This window comes from Spermophilus citellus (assembly GCF_964194105.1).
Source record: "Spermophilus citellus genome assembly, chromosome: 3".
Lineage (NCBI taxonomy): Eukaryota > Metazoa > Chordata > Mammalia > Rodentia > Sciuridae > Spermophilus > Spermophilus citellus.
Window position 1 is genome coordinate 207,787,828 of NC_138184.1, and position 21,580 is coordinate 207,809,407.

Consider the following 21,580-nt stretch of genomic DNA (forward strand, 5'->3'; position numbering starts at 1 on the left):
AGTCTCTGCATTGTTCTGAGAAATACTGAAATACTAGACTAGTCAGTGATGAGGAGGTCCATTTAGCTATACTAGGTATTTTATTTATTTGTCCTTTGTTTGTTTATACGTACAAAGTGAGGATTGAAACCAGTGGCATTCTCCTGCTGTGCTATATCCCCAGCCCCCTTTTTATTTTTAATTTTGAGCCAAGGTTTTACTAAGTTGCTTAGGGCCTCACTAAGTTGCAGAGGCCAGCCTTGAACTTGTGATACTGCTGTCTCAGCCTCCCAAGTTGCTAGATTGTAGGCATGCAGTTTTGTCATAGTTATGTTTCTGTTTATGGTTTTGTTAATTCTTACTGGTATCTGTTTCCCTTTTTCTTCCCTTTACTCTTTAGGTACCTGTTCTGTATTTTATCCTTTGGGGGTTTCTTCTGAGCTAGCTATTTATTCTTTAAGTCTCCCCCCTCCTTTTTTTTCAGTGCTTTGGATCAACTCTAGGGCCTCATACATGCTACACAATTGCTCTACAACTGTAGTAGCCCCTCATCCCCTGATTAAGTCATTTTTTCATTCACATATTCATTATTGTTTACCATGTCCTAGGCACTTGGAATACAAGGATAAAATGCATAATATCTGCCCTCAAATTGCTCACAGTTTCAGTGTGGAAATAGACAAATGGTTGATTTTAGTATCCACACTGATATGTGCTATGATAGAGATCACTCTGGGGAACTAGTAATTGTAGAATTGATTTTTAACCTAATCTAGGGGCTAGAAATACAGAGGACTGAGGCTCTAGAGGTATCAGAGGCTGATTCAAAAAGCCTTGTATGTCTTCATGCTGAGGAGTTTATATTTGATTTTGTGGAGCTTTAGTGGCAAAGGAAGTGATATGATCAGATTTCACAACGATCACTATGTTGATAATCACATATAAATAAATTGAATTTAACAAATCAAAGTAGGCCATTACAGGGATAGAAATATTTAGGCCGTTACTTCTGAAAGTGTAGACTCAGTAATAATGACATCCTCTGAGAGCTGTTTAAAAACAAAAAAAAAATGTAACTTGGTGGTTAAGTGCTTGCCTAGCATGTGCAATGCCCTGGCACAATCCCTAGCACTGCCAAAAAAAAAAAAGGAATATTAGGACCTACTAAGACCTATCCAGACTTACCAAATCCAAATGGGAATTTTAATAAGATTTCAAACAATTTATACACACATTCAAGTTTGGGAAACACTGATTTAGATGGACATGACGATGGCTAGACTTCAGACATCTGGTATTAGGAAGAAAGGAGAGGTGCAGACATCTTGTAGTACACATTCTGTTCTCCATGTGAAATACTGTTCTCACTCCCTCCTCACCACACACCAGCAATTCCTGCATACCCTTTACCTTTTCATTTAAGGGGAGCTTTTCTGGTGCTATGCCCCCAATACGTGTCATTGGTTCCCTTGCAACATGCACTCCCTTAGTACCCTGTACTGACATTATCATTTTCACAATTGTATTGTAATTACTAACTTAATTGCATCTCTCTAGACTTTAAACATCATAAAGGCTGAGACTATAAGGTTCTTGGGACATGGTAGGCACCAATAAATATTTATGGTTTTATTAATGAATTCACCATATATAGAAGAAAAGATGGATTTGGGTATGTTCGTAAGAAGAATGTACATAATTATTAATAATAATAGTAAATTTTAATTATCACTGACAAGTTCCAGGAACTGTTCTGAGTGCTTTTTGTATATCATTTGCTCCTCTCAGTAATCCTAGAAGGTCAATACTCTTTTTTTTTTTTTTTTAAAGAGAGAGGGGGAGAGAGAGGGAGAGAGAGAGAGAGAGAGAGAGAATTTTTTAATATTTATTTTTTAGTTTTTGGCGGACACAACATCTTTCTTTGTATGTGGTGCTGAGGATCGAACCCCGGCCGCAGGCATGCCAGGCGAGCACGCTACTGCTTGAGCCACATCCCCAGCCCCAGGTCAACACTCTTAATTTCCTTTGTTTTACAGATGAGAAAACAGAGGCACAAGGTTACCCAATTAATAAGTGGTGATTAAACCAGATAGTCTTGTATTGCTCTGCTATATCTAGTTTTGGACAAGATAACTTCTTGGCACCAGCCTTTTTTAAAATTTATTTTGAGACAAGGCCTCACTAATGTCCAGGCTGGACTTAAACTTGCAATCCTTCTTCCTGCCTCAGCCTCCCAAGGTGCTGGTATTACAGGCATGTGCCACCACTCCCAGATAATACATATATATATATTTCTTATTTAATCTTTATGAAGTTCTTTCTCCCCTCTTGCCTTTCTCCTCTCCTTCCCTTTCCCACTGTTCTCAGTTCCCCTTTCCTTGTAAGTACTTAGTATTTATTTTCCTCTTAATCCCCTTTTTCTTATACTCTCTTTTTCTTTTCCTTCCTACCTTTCTCCTCACCCTTCCCTCTTTCCCCCATCATCATTGTGTTGTGCAGTCCTTACTCTTCCCCCTTCCCTTTGCAGGGGTGGTGGGGGTGTCTTTTTAGAAACAATGTAAGGTGTTTTTATTCTGTTTTACAAATGAGAAAACAAAGGCTCAAAAAAGTTGTGTAGTTTACTTGAGGATACACAGTTAATAAGTCCTGGAGCTCACCTTCAAACCAGTCTATCAAACTTTAAGCCTGTGGTCTTTACTGGTAAAGATCCATGCTGAGTCTAATGTGCCTAAAGTGTGTGAGTCTTTTAATCAGTGAGGAACTGAGAGGTAAGATGCCTAGTTGAAGGGGCTAGGGAGATTTGAGGCCTAGCTGGCAATTCCAGCCAGCTAGGTTAGAAACTTTGGCCTCTATAATAAGCTGTAACTTGGGTAACTAAAGAATGGTTACTATCATTTCTTATGGCCTGAGAGAAAACAGATGGATTAGAAATATTAAATGTTAGGACTGGAAAGAACCAGTTCTAACCTTCCAGTTCAGCCTCTCCCCTCCCTCTCACTTATAGTGAGGAAACCAAAGAAGAGAGTAGTCAGGTGACTTGCCAAGGTCTAATAAAACCATTAGTGACAAGCCAGGAATAGAGGACAGGATTACATTCTTGTATTCTTTGCATTGTGCCTTATGACTCCTTAGGATCCAGATTCATCACCTTTCATTTAAAACTGTTCTACTGTGTTAGTAACTTCTTCACTGCCTGGTTCTTTTTCTATCTTTGACTTCTGGAAATAGTAGATTTTCGTGCTTTCTCCTTCTGTACAGAGTGAGCATGAACTCACTCTGACTTTGGATCATCTGACATACTCTCAATGATGATCCCACTCTCAAGTCACCATTGGTAGGAACACTGCTGGCATACAGGACTTTGAGCTGGTTTTGGAGTTAAAATGACATTCTTCTGAGCTGCTCACTCACCCAGACAATTTTTGCAAAGCAAAAGGTTGCAGGGGCTGGTATAGTTAGTACAACTTTTTTTGTTGAAGTTACTAACTCCTCCTTTAATCATTTAAGGTGTTATAATCTCATGCACTGGTCTCACTCTTGCTCTGGCTGTAGGTATGTCTTGTAGGGCACATTATGGTAAATGGAGTTTTCGGGGGGGGGGGGCGGGGGGCAATGGTAGAGTGTTTGTCTAGCCTGCATGAAGCCCTGGATTTGATCTCCAGCCCTACAAAAACAACCAAAAAAAGAAATTGTATTGGAAGCAAGTTTATAACTAGTACTTATGTCTAGACCTCATGCCTTACTCAGTCCCTGTCAGTAAATGGACCTTCAGTTCTCAAATGTAACCGCTGATATTTTATGTTCATTTCAGAATCAGTACAGAAAGATGTAGTGAGGTTGCAGCTTTCAAATGAAGTGTATTTTAGTTGAAACCTATACTTAAAAAAAATGCAATTAAGTTAACATTTAGCTTAGCCTACCAAAGTGATATTTTTTTCCTTTAGTTGTTGATAGATCCTTTTTTTTTAAAGAGAGAGGGAGAATTTTTTAATATTTATCTTTTAGTTTTCGGTGGACACAACATCTTTATTTTATTTTTATGTGGTGCTGAGGATCGAACCCAGCGCCCTGCGGATGCCAGGTGAGCGTGTTACCGCTTGAGCCACCTCCGCAGCCCTAGATCTTTATTTTATTTATTTATCCGTGGTGCTAAGAATTGAACCCAGTGCCTCACACATACAAAGCAAGTGCGCTACGGCTGAGCCACAGTCCCAGCCCATAAAGTGATATATTTTAATTGTGCTTATTTTTTAATTCCTAATCCTGGTTTCTTTAGAAGTCACTTTCTTCCAGGATTTAATACTACCACGAAAGCAACCATTTTCTGTAATACTTTACAAATCAGTATATAGAGAATATAAATGAGATTGCCAATATGTAGTAATTTGCTGATTACTGAAATATATTATTTTAAGGATTGGGCTTCACATTAGCAGTAACATAGACTTTGGATTTGATATGTTCTTAGAAGCATTATGATGTAGATCAAGCAATGGAAAATGGATTATATGTTACTACAGAAATAGTGTTATAATTAAGGATTAAAACCCTATCCTGGACTAACCATCAAGTAAGTCATACCTGTGGTCAGTAATGTAACTAGATATATAAATATAAAATCACATTGCAGAGCCTATAAAATAAACATATTGAATATGTTGAGTGCAAGGTGCCCCAGAGTACAAAGTATACGAAATTTTAAAACATGGTTGATCATTTCTTAAGCTTCTATTGTGTCAGGCACTGTAAGCAAAGTGAAGTTGCTATGCCCCTGAAGAGCCTAGAGTCAGGCAAGAGATAAATACCTGTTCACAGTGACTGTGATATGAGGAAGGGTAAGAATAACGATGTAGCCAAAGAACAGTGTTAGAGGTGCAGCAGGAAGAGAAAACAGCAGATGCGGAAGTAAGGAAGCTGTGGTCACAAAGGAGCTCTTGAGCAAAACACCAGAGTCATGTCAAGATACAGAAAGCTGTATCCTATTATCCTATTTTTAAGGTCAGGTTTCATAGTAGAGCTGAACCTTGGAGAATATGAATAAGCAAAGATGATGGATATGAAGACAGAAACCAATGCATTTTTATTTGAGAAAGTGGCATTGGAACATCCATTGAGGTGGTGAAGGACAGCATAGGAATGATAAAATTAAGAGATATCATTAAGTCCTTGATGTATGTAGCCTACTTAAATCGTTGCATCGATCTTGTGAGATGACTATAATTATTTCCACCATACAGAATAGAAAATTGGAGGGATAGAGAGATTAAATAAGTAGCAGCACAGGATTCTAACCCAAGTCTGTCATTCCAGAACCTGTGCTCATGGCTGTCATACTGTATAGTCTTTACTCTCAGGAGACAGCAAGGAATCCTGGAGGATAGAGTATATTTAGAGTAGTATGTAGTGAAAGATCATCTCGGAAAGGCTTTTTAGAATCCTTTTTAGGAGGCAGTGGAAATGAACAGAGAGGGATAGCAGAAAGTCTTGGAGGAGGAAGGCTCAGAAATAATTGGCAATGATTAGGGTCATGGGGAAAGAGGAAAATCAAAGAGGACTGAGGTTTCATATCTGATTGAGGGAGCAATGGCATCATTAGCGTAAATAGAAAAGTGAGAAATGGAAGGAAAGATGGAGGAATAATTTTGATTTTAGACATGTTGCATTTAAAGTACAGATGAAGTACACCGTTGGAAATTGGGTATCAGATGTGACTTTTCATTTGAAGAAGTTTGGATTTAAAGGAAGACCTGAGGACAATTACTGGAAGTTGCTGAGAGCTAAGACTCCATTAAAGTTGACACCCTGACCTCAGCAGGCTTTATCCTGTGCATCTCATCAGCCTGCTGGGTTATTTTTGTTGTTGTTGTTGTTTTGTTGGTTGGTTTAATTGTTTTTGTTTTTGCTTAGTACTTGAGATTGAACCCAGGGATGCTCTACCACTGAGCTAGATCCCCAGTCTTTTTTATTTTTTATTTTGAGACAAGTTCTCACTAAATTGCCCAGTCTGGCCTCAAACTTGGCAATTTTCCTGCCTCAGCCTACCAGGCCACGGGGATTATAGGTGTGCACCATTGCACCTGGCTCTCATCAGCCTTCTGTATCTTGACATTACTGTGGTTGCTTCACTCAAGAGATTTGTGACCACAGCTTCCTTACTTCTATCTCTGCTGTTTTCTCTTCTTACTGCACCTGCTCTCTACGCTCCCTGTAATCTCTAATCCCTGACACCTGTGTGTGTACCTGGTCCAACAGTCCTGTTCTGTTTTCACTTGCCTTTCTCTCTAGTTTATACCTCTTGTCAGTCATTTGAATTCTTCCCTCTCTAGCATCTTTTAATACCTCTTCAGAGCCTAGATATTACTGTCCTCCCTTCCATTCCATATCCAAAGAGCTATTCTCTTAACCAGTGATAGCCCTAAAAGGGAATGAACCTAAAATCATAATTATGACATTATGACTGTCAGCTCCAAAGAAATTGTCATCTGCAATGGGAATTACACAAGACTCTCCTGTGCTCATAGAGAGCCAAAGCAGGCCTGTCTTGTTTTGTCTTCTTGGGCTCCCTTTGTGTCTGAAATCTATGGTAGGATTTTTCCATGTGTGTGTATATGTGTATGTGTGGCATTGGGGATCAAACCCAGGGCCTTGAGCATGCAAGGCAAGTGCTCTACTACTCTTATTGGATAATATACTTGGGAATAGAGTCGAATCACCTTTTTACTAGTTATATCTTATTTCCCAACTTATGAGATATTTAGAGCTGGTGTGGAGACACAAAGTGGAAGGAACTTCTGAGATCCTTTGAGGTAATAAATAGTTCTAGGGCTATCAGGTTGGCATCCTGTTTCTTCCTGATAACAGAACCGTGAATAAAAACTAGCATGAATCTTGGCTGGGAACCTGGCCCTCCTGTAAACAAACCCATGCTGTGGTGGCTCCTCACCGACCTTGCTGTAGCAGCTTTATAGTCAGCACCATGCTGTTTCTATAGCTCTAGGCTCTCAGACCTTTGTGTATATTATACAGGGAGCCAGCAGAGGGAGTAGTGGCCCCAGAACTTTCTTCAGGCCCTCTAAGAAGTTTTGATTTTGCAAAAATATCTTCCCTGGCTCCATCTGAATTTCCCATGAAGTAAGAATTTAACTTGAGATATGCCAGAGCATGGTGCCAGACCCCTAGTGGGAGCAGGTGGGGAGCTTTTGCATAGCTATTTGAACTTGAAAGCCATAAGGAACTCTGATTTCAAGGAAACGCCTGTTTACTGTACTGATTCAAATCTAGCAGCTCTTGAGAAATGGGAGCGCCTTCTTGACCTCGATCTGTATTGATCTTGGTATCAGCACCTCTAGTGACGTGTCCTTAGGGGCGGGAGAAAATTAACCAGTGCCTTATACACAGGGAAGAAGGAAGACAGTTTGTTGCTGCAGAAAGTCCCCACTGGGGAGGTGGGGTAGAGTGTTTGGGTAGCACTAAACAGAGTGCCCTGAAGGAAGTATAGTGCCAGGGTGCAGAACTTTGCACCGCTCTGGTTTTGAATCTGAAGCAGAAGGCTTTGAAGCTGGCTGGTAAGGGATTTGTTAGGCAGTTGACTAAAGATTTTGATTTGAATAGGAGGCTTCTGTGAAAGGGGATGCGGTTTCTCCTGGTCAGTGACCTTCTGAATCACCAGGTTTGGGTCTGCTTTGGGGCCCTCAGATAACCCTGGCATTTCCAAACCAGCTTTCCCTTTTGCTTCAGGACATATCTTACCCAAGCCTGCACAATGGAGAAGTGGGACGGTAATGAGGGTACCTCAGCTTTTCACATGCCCGAGTGGATGGTGAGTTTGGTTGCTTTGTTTTTCCTTCTGTTTCTTTATAATGAAAGACAACCTTTTCTGACAGGTGATAGGAACACTTGTAAGAAGCTCCGTCAAGATCTGTAGTTGGGAAAACAGTTATTGTTCTAACTTCTGATTAGTTCCTATGCACTGGTTCACCCCTGTTTCTTAATTACTAGTGAAGCTAGGAAAGGAAGGTTGAGAGCCTCCTGGCCAGAGACCACATGGATTGTTAGCTGTCTCCATGGTGGGCGGGGGCTGGCCCGCTGTTGCTGCTGGCCTACTCCATGGGTCCTGTTGTTCTGTGATTGCTTATGATGCTTAATTTCTTATGGGGATAAAGAAAATGAGTAGCAAGGGAGGGCAAAAAAAATGCAGCCCTTATAAAATTGGTGTTCTCTCAAGTGTCTGAAAAGATTTAAAACATTTCTCCCCTTCCTGCCTATTTTTTTCCAGTCAAAACCCTTCTCCAGCTATTTTTTATATGTGTATTTCTACAAGGCAGGAATTATACTTCTCTTGGTACAGTTCTTCAAAATATTGTATTTGCCTGATAGTTTAAATAGAATGATTACAAAGATTTATTTGTTGATAAGAAATAGCACATAAAATCTAACCTTCTGGATCCAATTACAACTTTTACTAAAAATTTTGTATGTTCCTAACTGGTTTCCTCTACATTTAGTCTGATTTCTTGCATCCTATATGTGTATTTTTGTATGGTAAATGGTTAGACTCTCTACAACATATTCAGAATTCTTTCAAGTGCTTATGGAATTATAGACTTGAAGAATAACCATTGACAATGAGACTGAATATGTAGTGAACCTAAAAGAGGCCAACAGGGGAACTGATGCTGTTATCCTTATCTCTGTGCGCCCCCCCTCCCCCCATTGAACCCAGGGGTGCTTTACCATTGAGTTATATCCCCAGTTGTTTTTTCTTTTTTGTTTTTTGTTTGTTTGTTTGTTTGTTTGGAGACAGGCTCTCACTAAGTTGCTTAGGACCTAAATTGCTGAGGCTGGCTTTGAACTTGCGATTTTCCTGCCTCAGCCTCCCAAGTGGTTGGGATTACAGGCATGCTCTGTTGTGCTCAATTATGGTAACCAGTTTTTTGTTTTTGTGTTTTATTTTTTTAACGTTTTGTTTGTTTTTGTTTTGGTCATTTTTTAAATCTTTAGACCATTATCAATAACCAGAAGGGGGAGCAAGAAATTTGATTTTCTTATTGAGGAGGGACAACAATAAGATATTAAACTATTAAACTATTTCTATAAAGGAATATTACAGAAGAATTTTACTGAACATAAGTGTGCCAATTCAGAATCAATAAAAACTTTATACTAAGTCATGTGGCTGTAAAGAATAGTCCTCACCGTTTTACCTGCTGACACTTGCCCTCGAGAGGAGTTTCTCCTGCACTTTTGTCCATTTACTATTCTATTTACAGGAACAGGAAAACTGCCCTAAAAGAATTATGACTGTTGCTTAAGGGATATGACCTGGGTCTTCCTAGTTTTTAGAGAACATTTTAAAATAAAGCATAGCTGTACTCTTTTTTTTTTTTTAATTTCTCTCATTTATCAATTTTTTTTCATTTATCAATTTTTTGTTCCTTCTCTCCCAAAAACCAGGAAAATATCTTTGATCAGTAGTTTTTGAACAAGAATGAGAAGCAATAGGGAGGGGCTTGTTGTCAGTAATGCAGATGTTTCATTTGCTATCTTTTCTTTACCAAAGTCTTTTGAGGCTTTCTTTTAGATATTGCATAAGTCATTAACTTCTAACCTGTTCTGAAAGTGCTTCCTTGGGCTGCCTAGCAGAAAACCCTTGAGTGTATTACCTGTAGATTTCAGACCTTATCTGTGAACTGTCCTAGTGTCTTTTAATCCCCAAGAGAAAACTCTGGAGCCAGCTCTTCTGTTTGGCCAAAACATCAAGTTAAGAAAGTTTTAACACAAGTCAGTCTGACTTACATCCCAGACCACACATTAGTGTAATAAACTTCCCTCAGAGGCGATCCCACCACCAGAGGAAACGCAGAAACCTCCAGAACCTCCTTTCAGGAGGAACATTCAGGAGAGGTGAATCTCAGCACCTCCCTTTGATAATAATCACCAGCAAGGGCTGGGGTTGAGCGCTCAGAGCGCTCGCCTAGCATGCATGAGGCACTGGGTTTGATCCTTAGCACCTTCATAAATGTAAAATAAAGGTATTGTGTCCACCTAAAACTTAAAAAATAAATACATTTTAAAAAATAATAATAATTACCAGCAAAAAGGGACTTGCTCAAGTCCACACACAGCAGCTGATGGTACTCACATCAGATTCCCAGCAGGAATACAGGCAAGGATGAAGCTTGAAGAACCCCAAACTTAAGAATTGACAAAGTAGACCTCTGAGGTGATGTTCCATCAGCCACCGGAAAACTGCTGGAGCTTCTCTGCTCCTCAGTTATTTTTCACGTGAAGGATTTTCTTAGCTTTGTTCAGCAATTTTACTCCTGAAATGTTGGGAAATGTAGTCCTTCCAAACATTGTTTTTATTAATATGTTTTACTTCCTCCAGAAATCTTTAGTTCCTATGTCAGGTAAAATACCTTGTCTTATGTACATAGAGGTCAGCAACAAGCCTTTTTTTTTAGCCTTTTTTTTTTATGTGTTTACATTTTAATATTTTTCTCCTCCCACCGAGTCTGTCTGTAGTGCTTAGTACTTTTCCATGTGAAATCTGGTTGAGACTTTCTTGAGTACAGAGCCAGCTCACTATTCTTTCCGATAGAAGGAATCCCTTTTGTAGGCAAAATTGCTCATTTAGCTTGAAAAGGAAAGAAGTCTTGAAGAATATTTAAACCGTCTCTACTTAGGAAGCAAGACAAAAACCATTAAGGTATCTGGTAATTGGTGGTAGTGGTAGCTTGACTACAGCCCTCAGTCAGGATCAGTACTTACAGCAGGGACTCCTTGGAGAAACTGATGAAAACTGCAGTCTCTCTCCCAAGGAAACCACAAATTTTGCATACTCTTTTAAGGGATTCTAGACATCTATAGATTCTAAGTTAAAAACCTTGGTCCTTAGAGAATAGAAATATTTATATTTTAGACTTAGATATCATGTGGTCTTCAAAACCTTCTTATATTACCTTATTTTATTGTGTTTTAGCATACATTTGAAGTTAGGTGAAATAAGTATTATTTTCCCTAATTTATAAATGAGCATTACAGATATTAAGTTACAGCTATGTATTTAAAAAGAAACTCATTGTTTCTTTTAGCCTGATCCTCTGCAGGGTAAATAGATCTTCTATTCTCCCCAAGAATCTGGTTTTCCTTTTTGTTTTTCTTTTGGTGTTGGGGATTGAATCCAGGGGCACTTTACCACTGAGCTGCATTCCTTCCCCTTTTCATTTTTTATTTTGAGACAGATTCTTATTTGCTGAGGCTGGCCTGGAACTTGTAATTCTCCTGCCTCAGCCTCTTGAGTTTCTGGGATTACAGGCATGAGCCACCACCCTGACTCATTTTTTTGTTTTTTTGAGACAGGGTCTCCTGAAGTTGAAGCTTTCCCTCTCCTTCTCCTTCTCCCCACCTGTATCTCTGCAACAATCTGTGTAGCTTTCCTATTTATTCACTGGGTCCCATTCAGAATCAAATAAACAATGTGCTTCTTTTCCTGTTTGAGTCTTTATTTGGCATGTAATAAGGTGGTTGTGATTCTGAGGAGTTGAGATCAGAAATTCTCCTTTGTAGTCACACCTTTTTTTTTTTTTTTTTTTTGGAAAAAAAGCAAATTGGGCCACCCAGTGCCAAACCAGCAACAATCTTGAGATGGGACCAGAAACTAAATGTTGAAACGTGTATAGAGGATACACAATTAATTGTAAAGAAATGGAATGAGAAAGTTGATTTCCTTGGTGATAGAACTGAAATCAGTGTCCCCTGTTTGGCTAATCCAAGGACAGAGTGCAGAATAGGGGCTGCTGAGCACTTGGCACCATTAATTTTTTTTTCCCTTACTCTCAATAAATTCCCTCATTGTTTTAGTGTCTCTGTAGTTAATTTTTTTCTAATGAGACTAGGTTAACTAAAATCATCTGACATGGAAAAGGAGGAGGTAAGGTTAAAAAAGAACCTAATTAGCAAGTTAATTATAGCAGGCAAAAAAGCACACAGGTTATATAAATAAGCTATTGTTATACACATGCAAGTTGGGCCTTGTCAAAGGAGTTGTTAAGGTTTAGAGGTCAGAGGATCCTTGTAATTAGGTGTTCAGGAAAAATAATAATAAAAGCAAAACAGCTAAAACAGTTAACAGAATTAGAAATGGCTGGTGAGCCACTAACAGAACTGCTTTATTATATTGGGGGTATAATGCTAACGGGGTATTGGAGCTGCTTCAGGGATTCCAAGGAAGGTTAGCACCCCCACACCAAAAAAAAAAAAAAAAAAAAAGCTAGCTGGAACCAGAGCCAACAGAATTGCTGATGAGGAAAGTTTAAAGGCCTGGCCACAAGGGTCCCTGAACCAAAGAGGTGGCAGTGGGGCTGGTAATTTCACTATGCTGAGCAGCAAGAAGAAATATATTGTCAATGGCAACTCTGGGATTAAAGCCCAGGTGAGGCTAAGCTTTTATTTACCAGTTTTGCTGCTCCTGTAGCTATTACTTACTGTCCAAAGCCAGCTGCTTCTACTTTCCTTCTCCTCCTGTCCTGCTTTTGTCCCTCCGTTGAACAGCGAGCTACCTCTTTCTTAACAACCTTTTCCCTCCCTTGCCTTGCTGCCTGTTGGAATTAGGCAGTGTTCTCCAAGATGAAAAATGAAGCTTACCTGAAAGCACTCTGGTTTCAGATGAGGTAAGAAAGTCAGGGGTAAAATCTACCAAAGTACTACACCTGGAGTGGGCAGATGATTGTATAACAAAATGGACTGTTGAGTGAGGAATATAATGGTGCTTAACCATTGAAGAGGGGCACGCATCAGGTGTGACCCACTGAACTCATGTGTTCTGGTTATCAGCAAAAGATAAACATCTATTTCTTGAGAAAATTGTATAATTTAACAATATATAAGTGGTTAGTTTCTAATATTCTTCTGTCTTTGAAGAATTTGAATTCAATATCTAATCAGTAAGCAAGAACCCTGTGTTCTAAATGCATAAAACCTACACAGCCTATTCTTCAGTACAAAAGACATCCTAAACTTGCTGTTGGGTGAAGGGATTACTCTGAATGTAAAGACGAAGAGAAGGGAACTCAGTTTAGGAAAACTGTTATGAGATGGCTGTATGGCTTAGTGTTACGGGGGTAAACAGTTGTGTACTTAGCCCAGTCCTACAAATCCCAAGAATGAAAGTGACTGACCCCCTCTAGTGGGTTGTGTGTGTGCACGCGTGCACTTGCTCTTAGGTATGTGTGCAGGTCTGTGATTGAGATGGGGAATCATGTTGCATATCTGGGCACGGTTTCTCTGCTGTTATTCTTTTTTGTTGTTGTACTGGGGGATTGAACCCAGGGAACTACCAGTTCTACCACTGAACTACATCTCCAGCCCTTTTATTTTATTTTATTTTTATTTATTTATTTATTTATTTATTTTGAGACATGGTCTACTAAGTTGCCCAGGGTGACCTGGAACTTTCAGTCCTCCTGCCTCAACCTCCTGTGTCACTGGGGATTACAGGAGTGTGCCACCACACCAGCTATTACTTATTATTTTATTTTTTTTAAGGGAACACAGCTGAGTTAGTGACTTACCTTGGGCTTTGCAAAAATCAATTATTCCTTTTCTTAGGTGGGCCTCTAAAAAAGAATAAAGACTATAACTCTCATGAATGAGATTGGTGAAATGGACACCAGAGTTTTGAACCTGACTGCTGTCCACCTCCACAGCTTCCCACCCTCCCTCTTCCCCTTCCCAGCTTTTGCCCTTAAAAATTACTTTAACTCTGGACTTGGTCTTTGCTTGTTATATTTACTCAATATTCAACCGAGTACAGACAGTGAAGATAGAATAAGTTGCTTCAGGTTCATTGATTCAGCACATGATCGAGTGCTGGGAAATGCCAGGCATTTGTGCCAGAGGATATAAGGGTGAATAAGATACCCAGCCCCTGCCTTTATGGAATCCATAATTTATAGAGAATACAGGTAGGTAGGTAGATAGTTACATTCAATGTGCTTAGTGCTATGCTAGAAGTACATGAAATTCATGTACATTCCTTGGGAGTACATAGAGTATTTTGTCCTTTTAGAATAAATTGCTACTTTAGCAAAATAATCAAATTTGTCATTTTTCATTTTGCAACAAGCATCTAATACAATGCATTTTCCCATTGCCGAAAACAATTTGAAGGTTTTATTTGTTGTTATAACTATGGAAATGCTATGAATTCCCCTACGAGGCAATGAATGCTAAGCTAATTCAATTTGGCTTGGCGCTGGCCCCCTCTATCTCAATACTTAAATGACTCAGTAGTTACCTCTAACTACAGGAAGTATAGTCGTCAGTTGCTGCTTTCATTCTATTATACTGTATCTGTTCTGCTCATCAGGGATCCATCTTTCCATCATTAAAGGGAGAATCAGTTGTCAGATCTTTGATTCTTTTCAGTAGACCTTCCTCAGTGCCACCTTTGGTCCAGAAGAATCTGAGTAATTATGTAAACACTTGGTAGGGGGGGAAAAGGTTATTAAATGAATAAGTGATGTAGCCTTGATTTGTGAAGTATTAAAAAGTATCAGCTCAACTGTCGGAGATAGAGATTAAAATTTTTGTAAGAAAGTCATTGTCAGATATTTTCCAATTGCATCCTACAGATTATGATGTGGGGTTTATGTATATTCAGCTCAATTATCCACTGTTTCTACATCTGTTATGTTACAGTTAATAAATGATCAAGTTTGTGGCTTTTAGGTACTTTATGATATCAAACACTAAAAATAATAAATGTTTATTTACTAATTGGTATAGCTAACTAATATATTTTAGAAAGTCTAAATTAAAATATCTACCCGCAAGGGAGTGAAAAGAATACTGAAATGTAAAAGTGGGGATATGGCGTGGATTTATTGAATCTCATGCTGTTTCAGTTTGCATGCATTGTCTCATTTAATTTTGTCTAAAACCTGTAAGGTGAGTACTTTTATGTCTGTTGTATTTATGGGAAAAAGAGAAAAACATCTTGGCCAATATCACACAGCTTAATGAATGGCATGGCCAGGATTTCAGTGCAATTCCAGAATGTTCTGTCTGGATAAAAAGCCTTTTTCAAAGTTTGATGTGCCATTAATTTCCTGAGAATCTTGAAACCTGGATCTTGGTAATTTTCTCATCTAGAAATATAGAAGGGTTTAGATGTATGGATAGTCTTTTAAGATTCTTCTCTGCTTTAATTTTCAGTAAAATTATAGAAGGGATTTCTAAATATGACTCAACTTACTAAAAATTCATTTTTAAAAAACATTCTTTTCTCCTTTTCATTTTTTGGTCACAATTTCATTGTAAAAAGTATTATAGTTATATAGAGTGGATCAAAGATTTAAATTTAATAGAAATATAGTAGGTGAAAAGTGAAAAATTACTCTTTTCTCCAAAGAGTCTTAATATTCCAAATATGCACTATTCGGCTTAATGAAATATTCTGAATATTCTGAAATTTTCAGATAAGTGCAGGGAAGGTAAAATAATAATGAGTAATAACAACAACAACAACTTTGAATTGCTGTCTCAAAATGGCGGTTCTTTTTCTTTATATAACTAGGATTCTTCTTCTTAGCAGATCCAGTTTGCTGACCAGAAGCAAGAATTCAACAAGCGTCCCACCAAAATTGGACGTCGCTCTCTCTCTCGTTCCATTTCTCAGTCATCTACTGACAGCTATAGCTCAGGTGAGTACTGAGCTGCCATGAACCCATAGGTGTACAACAGACCTTCCCCCCTATCCAAGGCTAACTGTGCTTGCTGATGCCTGTGTCTTGAATAAATATTTAGAATCAAAATTTAAACCAAAATTTGGGATGGAATCTTTGGATTTCCCTTGGGAATTCAGGGTGGAAATTCACAGAGGCCCTCTCTTCCAGTAGAGGCAGAGAGGGTCACTAAGGAAATTAAGTTCTTTGATCCACTCCGAAGGATGGGAGTATGCAGTTCACTGATGATGACCTTCATTGAATAGCATGTATAAAGACTTGTGTTTTTTCCATCTTTTGGGGGGAAAAAAAAGTTTCCCAACCTTCCATCTGGTACTTGCAAATTAAAGGGGAAACCTCAGTTACTCCAATGAACAATGAAAACATTGTAGCTAGTTCAAGCAGTGGGCCCTTTGTCTTTTCTCCAGAGCTGTGACATTGTAGTTCTTGTTACTCCTTCCTTTGCAGCGGCATTAATTCAAGTATATGTGCTCTGGGGCCAAGTTATGATTTAATGCCATATGAGCTATTACTATATAGACCCCTGGAAGGTAAAGGCCATTGTGTAGTGGTACCCAGGATGAGTCTGATCTAGTATGGGGCTCTTTTATTTTTGCTTTGTGGTAGAATGGGGTAGGGAACTGAGAGTTTGCCTTAGTTATTACTTCTTCACATTATAAATAGTAATATTCATTAAAAAAATTTTATCATGACTTGAAATTTTATTCTTCATATATATAGAAAGTAATATTTGTTACATAAAGTTAAAGAAGGATTGTTTGGAAGCTGTAGCTTTAAGGTTAAGTAGATTGTTATTTACAACCTTTTTTTTTTTTTTTTTGGTACCTGGGATTGAACTCGTGCAAACACTGAGCCACATTCCCAGCCCTATTTTGTATTTTATTTAGAGACAGGGTCTCACTGAGTTGTTTAGCACCTCAATGTTGCTGAGGCTGGCTTTAAACTTTCGATCCTCCTGATTCCGCCTCCTGAGCCTCTGGGATTACAGGCATGCGCCACCGCACCTGGCCTTATGTACACACTTTTTTTTTTCATTTGTTTATTTATATGTGGTGCTGAGAATCGAACCCAGTGCCTCACACATGCTAGGCAAGTGCTCTACCACTGAGCCACAACCCCAGCCCATGACCACACTTTTAATTTTTCTTTTTTACTGTATTCCCACAATAACTGTGACATAAATGCCTATGAGTTTTCATAGAAAAATACAGAGTTTCATACTATCTTACTGCACTAAAATAAACAGTTGAAAAATTCATTAACTGGTTAATATAACTCTAGAAGCCATAAAAAATGTGAAAATGTGAATTGTAAAATATGTGCACATTATCTAAAGATCAACGCTAACGCTGGGTATAGTGATGCATAGTGGCACACACCTGTGATCCCAGCTACTCAGCAGGCTAAGGCAGAAGGATTTCAAGTTCAAGGGAAGCCTGGACAATTTATTGAGAACCTGTTTCAAAATAAAAAGGGCTGGGAAGGTAGCTCAGTAGTAGAGTACCCCTCAGTTCAATCCCCAGTAAGCTCCCCACCACACACATATGCAAAAGGTGGATGATAAATAATGATACTTTTAAGTCCAGTATAGTATCTTCCCTACACAACTAGATCCACATATCTATCTGTGTTCCTGCAGAGGAAACCAATGCCTGCCTTCTCATTCAAGTCCTATGTTCAGAGAGGGTACTTACCAAATATCTCTGTACCTAAAAGAATGTAGGTGATACCCTTGGTTTCTAATATCATTGGTGAATGTTATTAAACTGTTGTCAACCTGATAAACTTGGACCTATATATGTACAAAATCTGTTTTAGTTGTAGGTGGACACATACCATTATTTTATTTATTTATTTTTACGTGGTGTTGAGGATTGAACCCAGTGCCTCACCTGTGCTAGGCAAGTGCTCTACCACTGAGCTATAACCCCAGTTCTCTAAACTTGGACCTTTTAGATTGAACTATATGAAACTGCCATATTTATAGCTTAAAAGTTGTCAATATACCCATTTAAGGATATTAAATTTGGAAACAGCGAGTCAAAACATCCTGGGGCTGGGGATATAGCTCAGTTGTTGAGTGCTTGCCTCGAATGCACAAAGCCCTGGGTTCAGTCCCCAGCACCAGAAAAAGAAAAAAAAAAAAAATCCTGGAGATGAAAAAGATTTTAAAGATATAATTCACTGGAATGCTGAAATTGCTTCTGTGGCATCTCTGGCAAATGTCCATCTGGCCTCTTTGGGAACATTTTAGATGATAGGGTGTCTCCTTGCTTCATTTATTTATTTATTGTCTGATGAACTCTTAAGTAATTTCTGGAATTTAAAGATTTTAATTAGAAATAAAACTCAACATCTTTTATTGCTTGAGTTAGGAGGCATCCTACTAACCTGCTCATCTGGATGCATTCTAGATTTTCTTTTTAAAAGTGAATCTATGCCCATAATATTCCAGATATGATTGATCTAATCCAAGTATTACCTCCTTAAACTTAGTGCTTTAAAAATGAAACCTAATAGGGAATGATATTGACCAAATTGTGTGCATGCATGAACATGTAACAACAAATCCCATCATTATGTATAATTGTAATGCACTAATAAAAAGTGTGGGAAAAAATAAAATCTAAGATTATGTTTTCTTTTAGCAACTATATCACACACATTGTTACCTCATTTTTGGTTTTGGTTTTGTTTTCTTCACATAGTCATTAATCCCTTTGTAAACAAAATCTGAAGGAAGAGGTATTACTGCCTTGATTCTTATACTGGGAGTTAGGATAGACCCCATTTCTAGTTTCTGATCCATGTTTGCCTATTAGGTGATATTGGAAAACTCGTGCATCCTGGCACATTCGTAACTGAGCCAGTGGCACAGATGAGGTAGTACAGAAAGAGCTCTGTGCCCATCAAGTGAGCCAACAATAATAGAATCTACTCATAGCTTTCTGAATTTGAGAAGATATGCAAATGCATATCAATAAGAACTTGAGGCCCTTTTTAGCATGCATTATAATTTAAATGACTACAGAAATCAACATTGGAGAGCCCCCAAAACTAATCCTTGGACCTCTTCTCTTCTTTGTTTATATTCTCTCCCTAAGTGAATTCAGTCTTAGAGTTTTAAATACTCAATCAATTGGTGTTTGATTCTCTCATTTTATCTCCTACTAAAATGACTGTATATTCACCTGCCCGCTCAGCCTTTCACTTAGATGTTTTATAAACATCTCAAACCTCCCATACCTTAAAAACTGAGCTTCTTAGTTTCTTCTTTACCCATCTTCAATCTATTTGACATGGAGCCAAATTTGTTCTTTTAAAATGTCAGGTTAGGGGATGGGGTATAGTTCAATGGTATAGCTCTTGCCCAACATATGCAAGGCTATGGGTTCTATCCCCAGCACAATAATAAAATAAAATAAATATAAGGCCTAAGGTTCTTACAATAGCTTAAAGGGCTCCATACCATCCAGCCTCCCATTGTGTTTCTTATCATATCTACTTCTCCAAAACGCTCTCCTCCCATAATTGTTCGGTCCCCTCCAACCATAGTAGCCAACCTCCTTATTATTATTTTGAAAAATGCCAGTCACTGTCCTGCTTCAAAACCTTTGCACTTGTTTCCTGCCTAAAAAGTTTTTTTTTTTTCCCCAGATATATGAGTGGCTGGCTATCTTGCCTCCTTCAGTTCTTCACCAAATATCACCTTCACATTCAGGCCTATCCTGGCTATTCTTTTAAAATTTTATACATCATAGTGACCATGGTTAATAACAATGTATTATTATGTTATGTTCTTGGGTGGAGGGCAGGGAGGTACCAGGAATTGAACCCAAGGGTACTTAACCTCTGAGCCATCCACAGCCCTTTTTATTTTTTGAGACAGGGTCTCACTATGTTGTTTAGGGCCTTGCTAAATTGCTGAGGCTGGCCTTGAACTTTCAATCTTACTGTCTCAGCCTCCTGAATCACTGGGATTATAGTTGTGCCTCATCAGCCTGGCTTATGTTCTTCAAAATTTCTAAGAAAGTAAATTTTAAGTGTTCTTACCACAAAGAAAGCTTGTGAGATGAGGCATATGTTAATTAGTTCTGTTGAGGCATTCCACAATATATACTTTTTCAGAACATCATGTTGTATCCAATAAATGCAATATATAAAATTTTGTCAGGGCTGGAGATGTGGCTCAAGCGGTAGCGCGCTTGCCTGGCATGCGTGCGGCCCGGGTTCGATCCTCAGCACCACATACCAAGAAAGATGTTGTGTCCGCCGAAAACTAAAAAATAAATATTAAAATTCTCTCTCTCTCCCCTCACTCTCTCTTAAAAAAAAAAGAATATTTAAAAAAATTTTGTCAATTAAAAATTAATCATATAGGGTACAATTAGTGACTTGAAAAATTGTGCTCTGGGGTTGGGGTACTGGCTCAGCAGTAAAGTGCTTGCCTAGCACATGCGAGGCGTTGGGTTTGAGCCTCAGCACCACATAAAAATAAATAAATAAAATAAAGATTTTTTTAAAAAAAGAACTTAAACACAGAACTCTGACTTTAAACCTTATTCCCTCTGCCCTTTACATTTAAAAAAATTATCCTCTATATGTAATATGAGATGAATTGCATTCTGCCATGGTGTATAACAAATTAGAATAAATAAATAATTTAATAAAAAATTAATTATGTAAATATTGTACAATCACCTCACCTACTCTCTATATTTTCTTCCTTTTTCTTCATAGCACTTAATATCATATGACCTACTATATTTTTTTTTTAATATTTATTTTTTAGTTTTAGGTGGGCACAATATCTTTATTTTATTTCTGTGTGGTGCTAAGGATTGAACCAGTGCCTCATGCATGCTAGGTGAACATTCTACCACTGAGCCACAACCCCAGTCCCATACTATATATTTTATTAATTTATTTTTATCTTTTCCCACCTATTTGTTCATGGATTTATGGGAGCAGGGATTTTTATTTATTTTATACTGCTGTATTCCTAGCATTTAGAACCAAGTTTAATACATAAAAGGTAGTCGATAAATAAATATTTTTAAAAGGCATTCTGAGAATTTTCTTTTCTTTGTTTTTCCCCCTCTGCTGTAGGTTAAACCCAGAGTTGTGCCTGCTAAGCAAGCACTGTGCCACTGAGCTGCATCCATAACCCCAGAAGCCTTATATTTTACACCTTTGTTTAGGTGTAAAATGATATATTACATATATGTAAGCAGCCAAAAGAAGGTTTATGACATATCAAAATAAGACACCTTCCTATCCAAAGCTTTTGTTTTGCTGAAGATACTTGGAGGTTTAAATAAGCGATGACCTTCTCTCCCTTTCTAACCATCCTCTCACCCAATTTTGCCATGCTTTCTTTTAAGAACTACTACCAGCCTTTCTCAACCAAAGTTCCTCATCTGATTTTTTTATAGAACATAGAAAATTATTTGATATGCTGTTTTCCTAATTTTACAAAAGATGATATATAGCTAGTACCTTCTAGATGTGTGGGAGAGAAGTTAATTCATTATATTCAATGCATGCTTCAAAGCATTAGGACTTAATTCTAGGGGAACCTAGGTTGGAAAAGGCTATATTAATCTCTGAAATTCATTTATAAGGAAGAAACTTCTCAAAACTCTTCCCCTAAACAAAAAGCCTCATAAAAGCAAAAGAACAAAAGAGTCTTCTTCAAAGTCAGCTCATTCTTGCCAGGCACAGTGGTATACACTTATAATCCCAGAAACTCAGGAGACAGAAGCAGGAGGATTGCAGGTTTGAGGCCAGCCTCAGAAACCTAGTGAGACTCTGCATGAAAATAAAAATTTAGAAGGTCAGGAGGTATAGTTCGG

At 38.2% G+C, this 21,580-nt stretch overlaps 1 protein-coding gene across 3 annotated transcripts in view; it reads left to right on the plus strand.

Annotated features, from left to right (window-relative positions):
• The window catches only part of AHCYL2 (adenosylhomocysteinase like 2), a 205,228-nt gene that overhangs the window by 136,158 nt on the left and 47,490 nt on the right, over positions 1-21,580 (plus strand). The window contains exons 1-2 of one of the 3 annotated variants that reach the window (XM_081284506.1): positions 7,727-7,798; positions 15,575-15,683. In XM_081284506.1, the coding sequence (XP_081140632.1) occupies positions 7,742-7,798; positions 15,575-15,683 (166 nt within the window). In that variant the 5' untranslated portion in view covers positions 7,727-7,741. Of the gene's footprint in view, positions 1-7,726; positions 7,799-15,571; positions 15,684-21,580 lie in introns of those variants that run through there. The other 2 variants (XM_081284504.1, XM_081284505.1) reach the window with 2 other exon arrangements.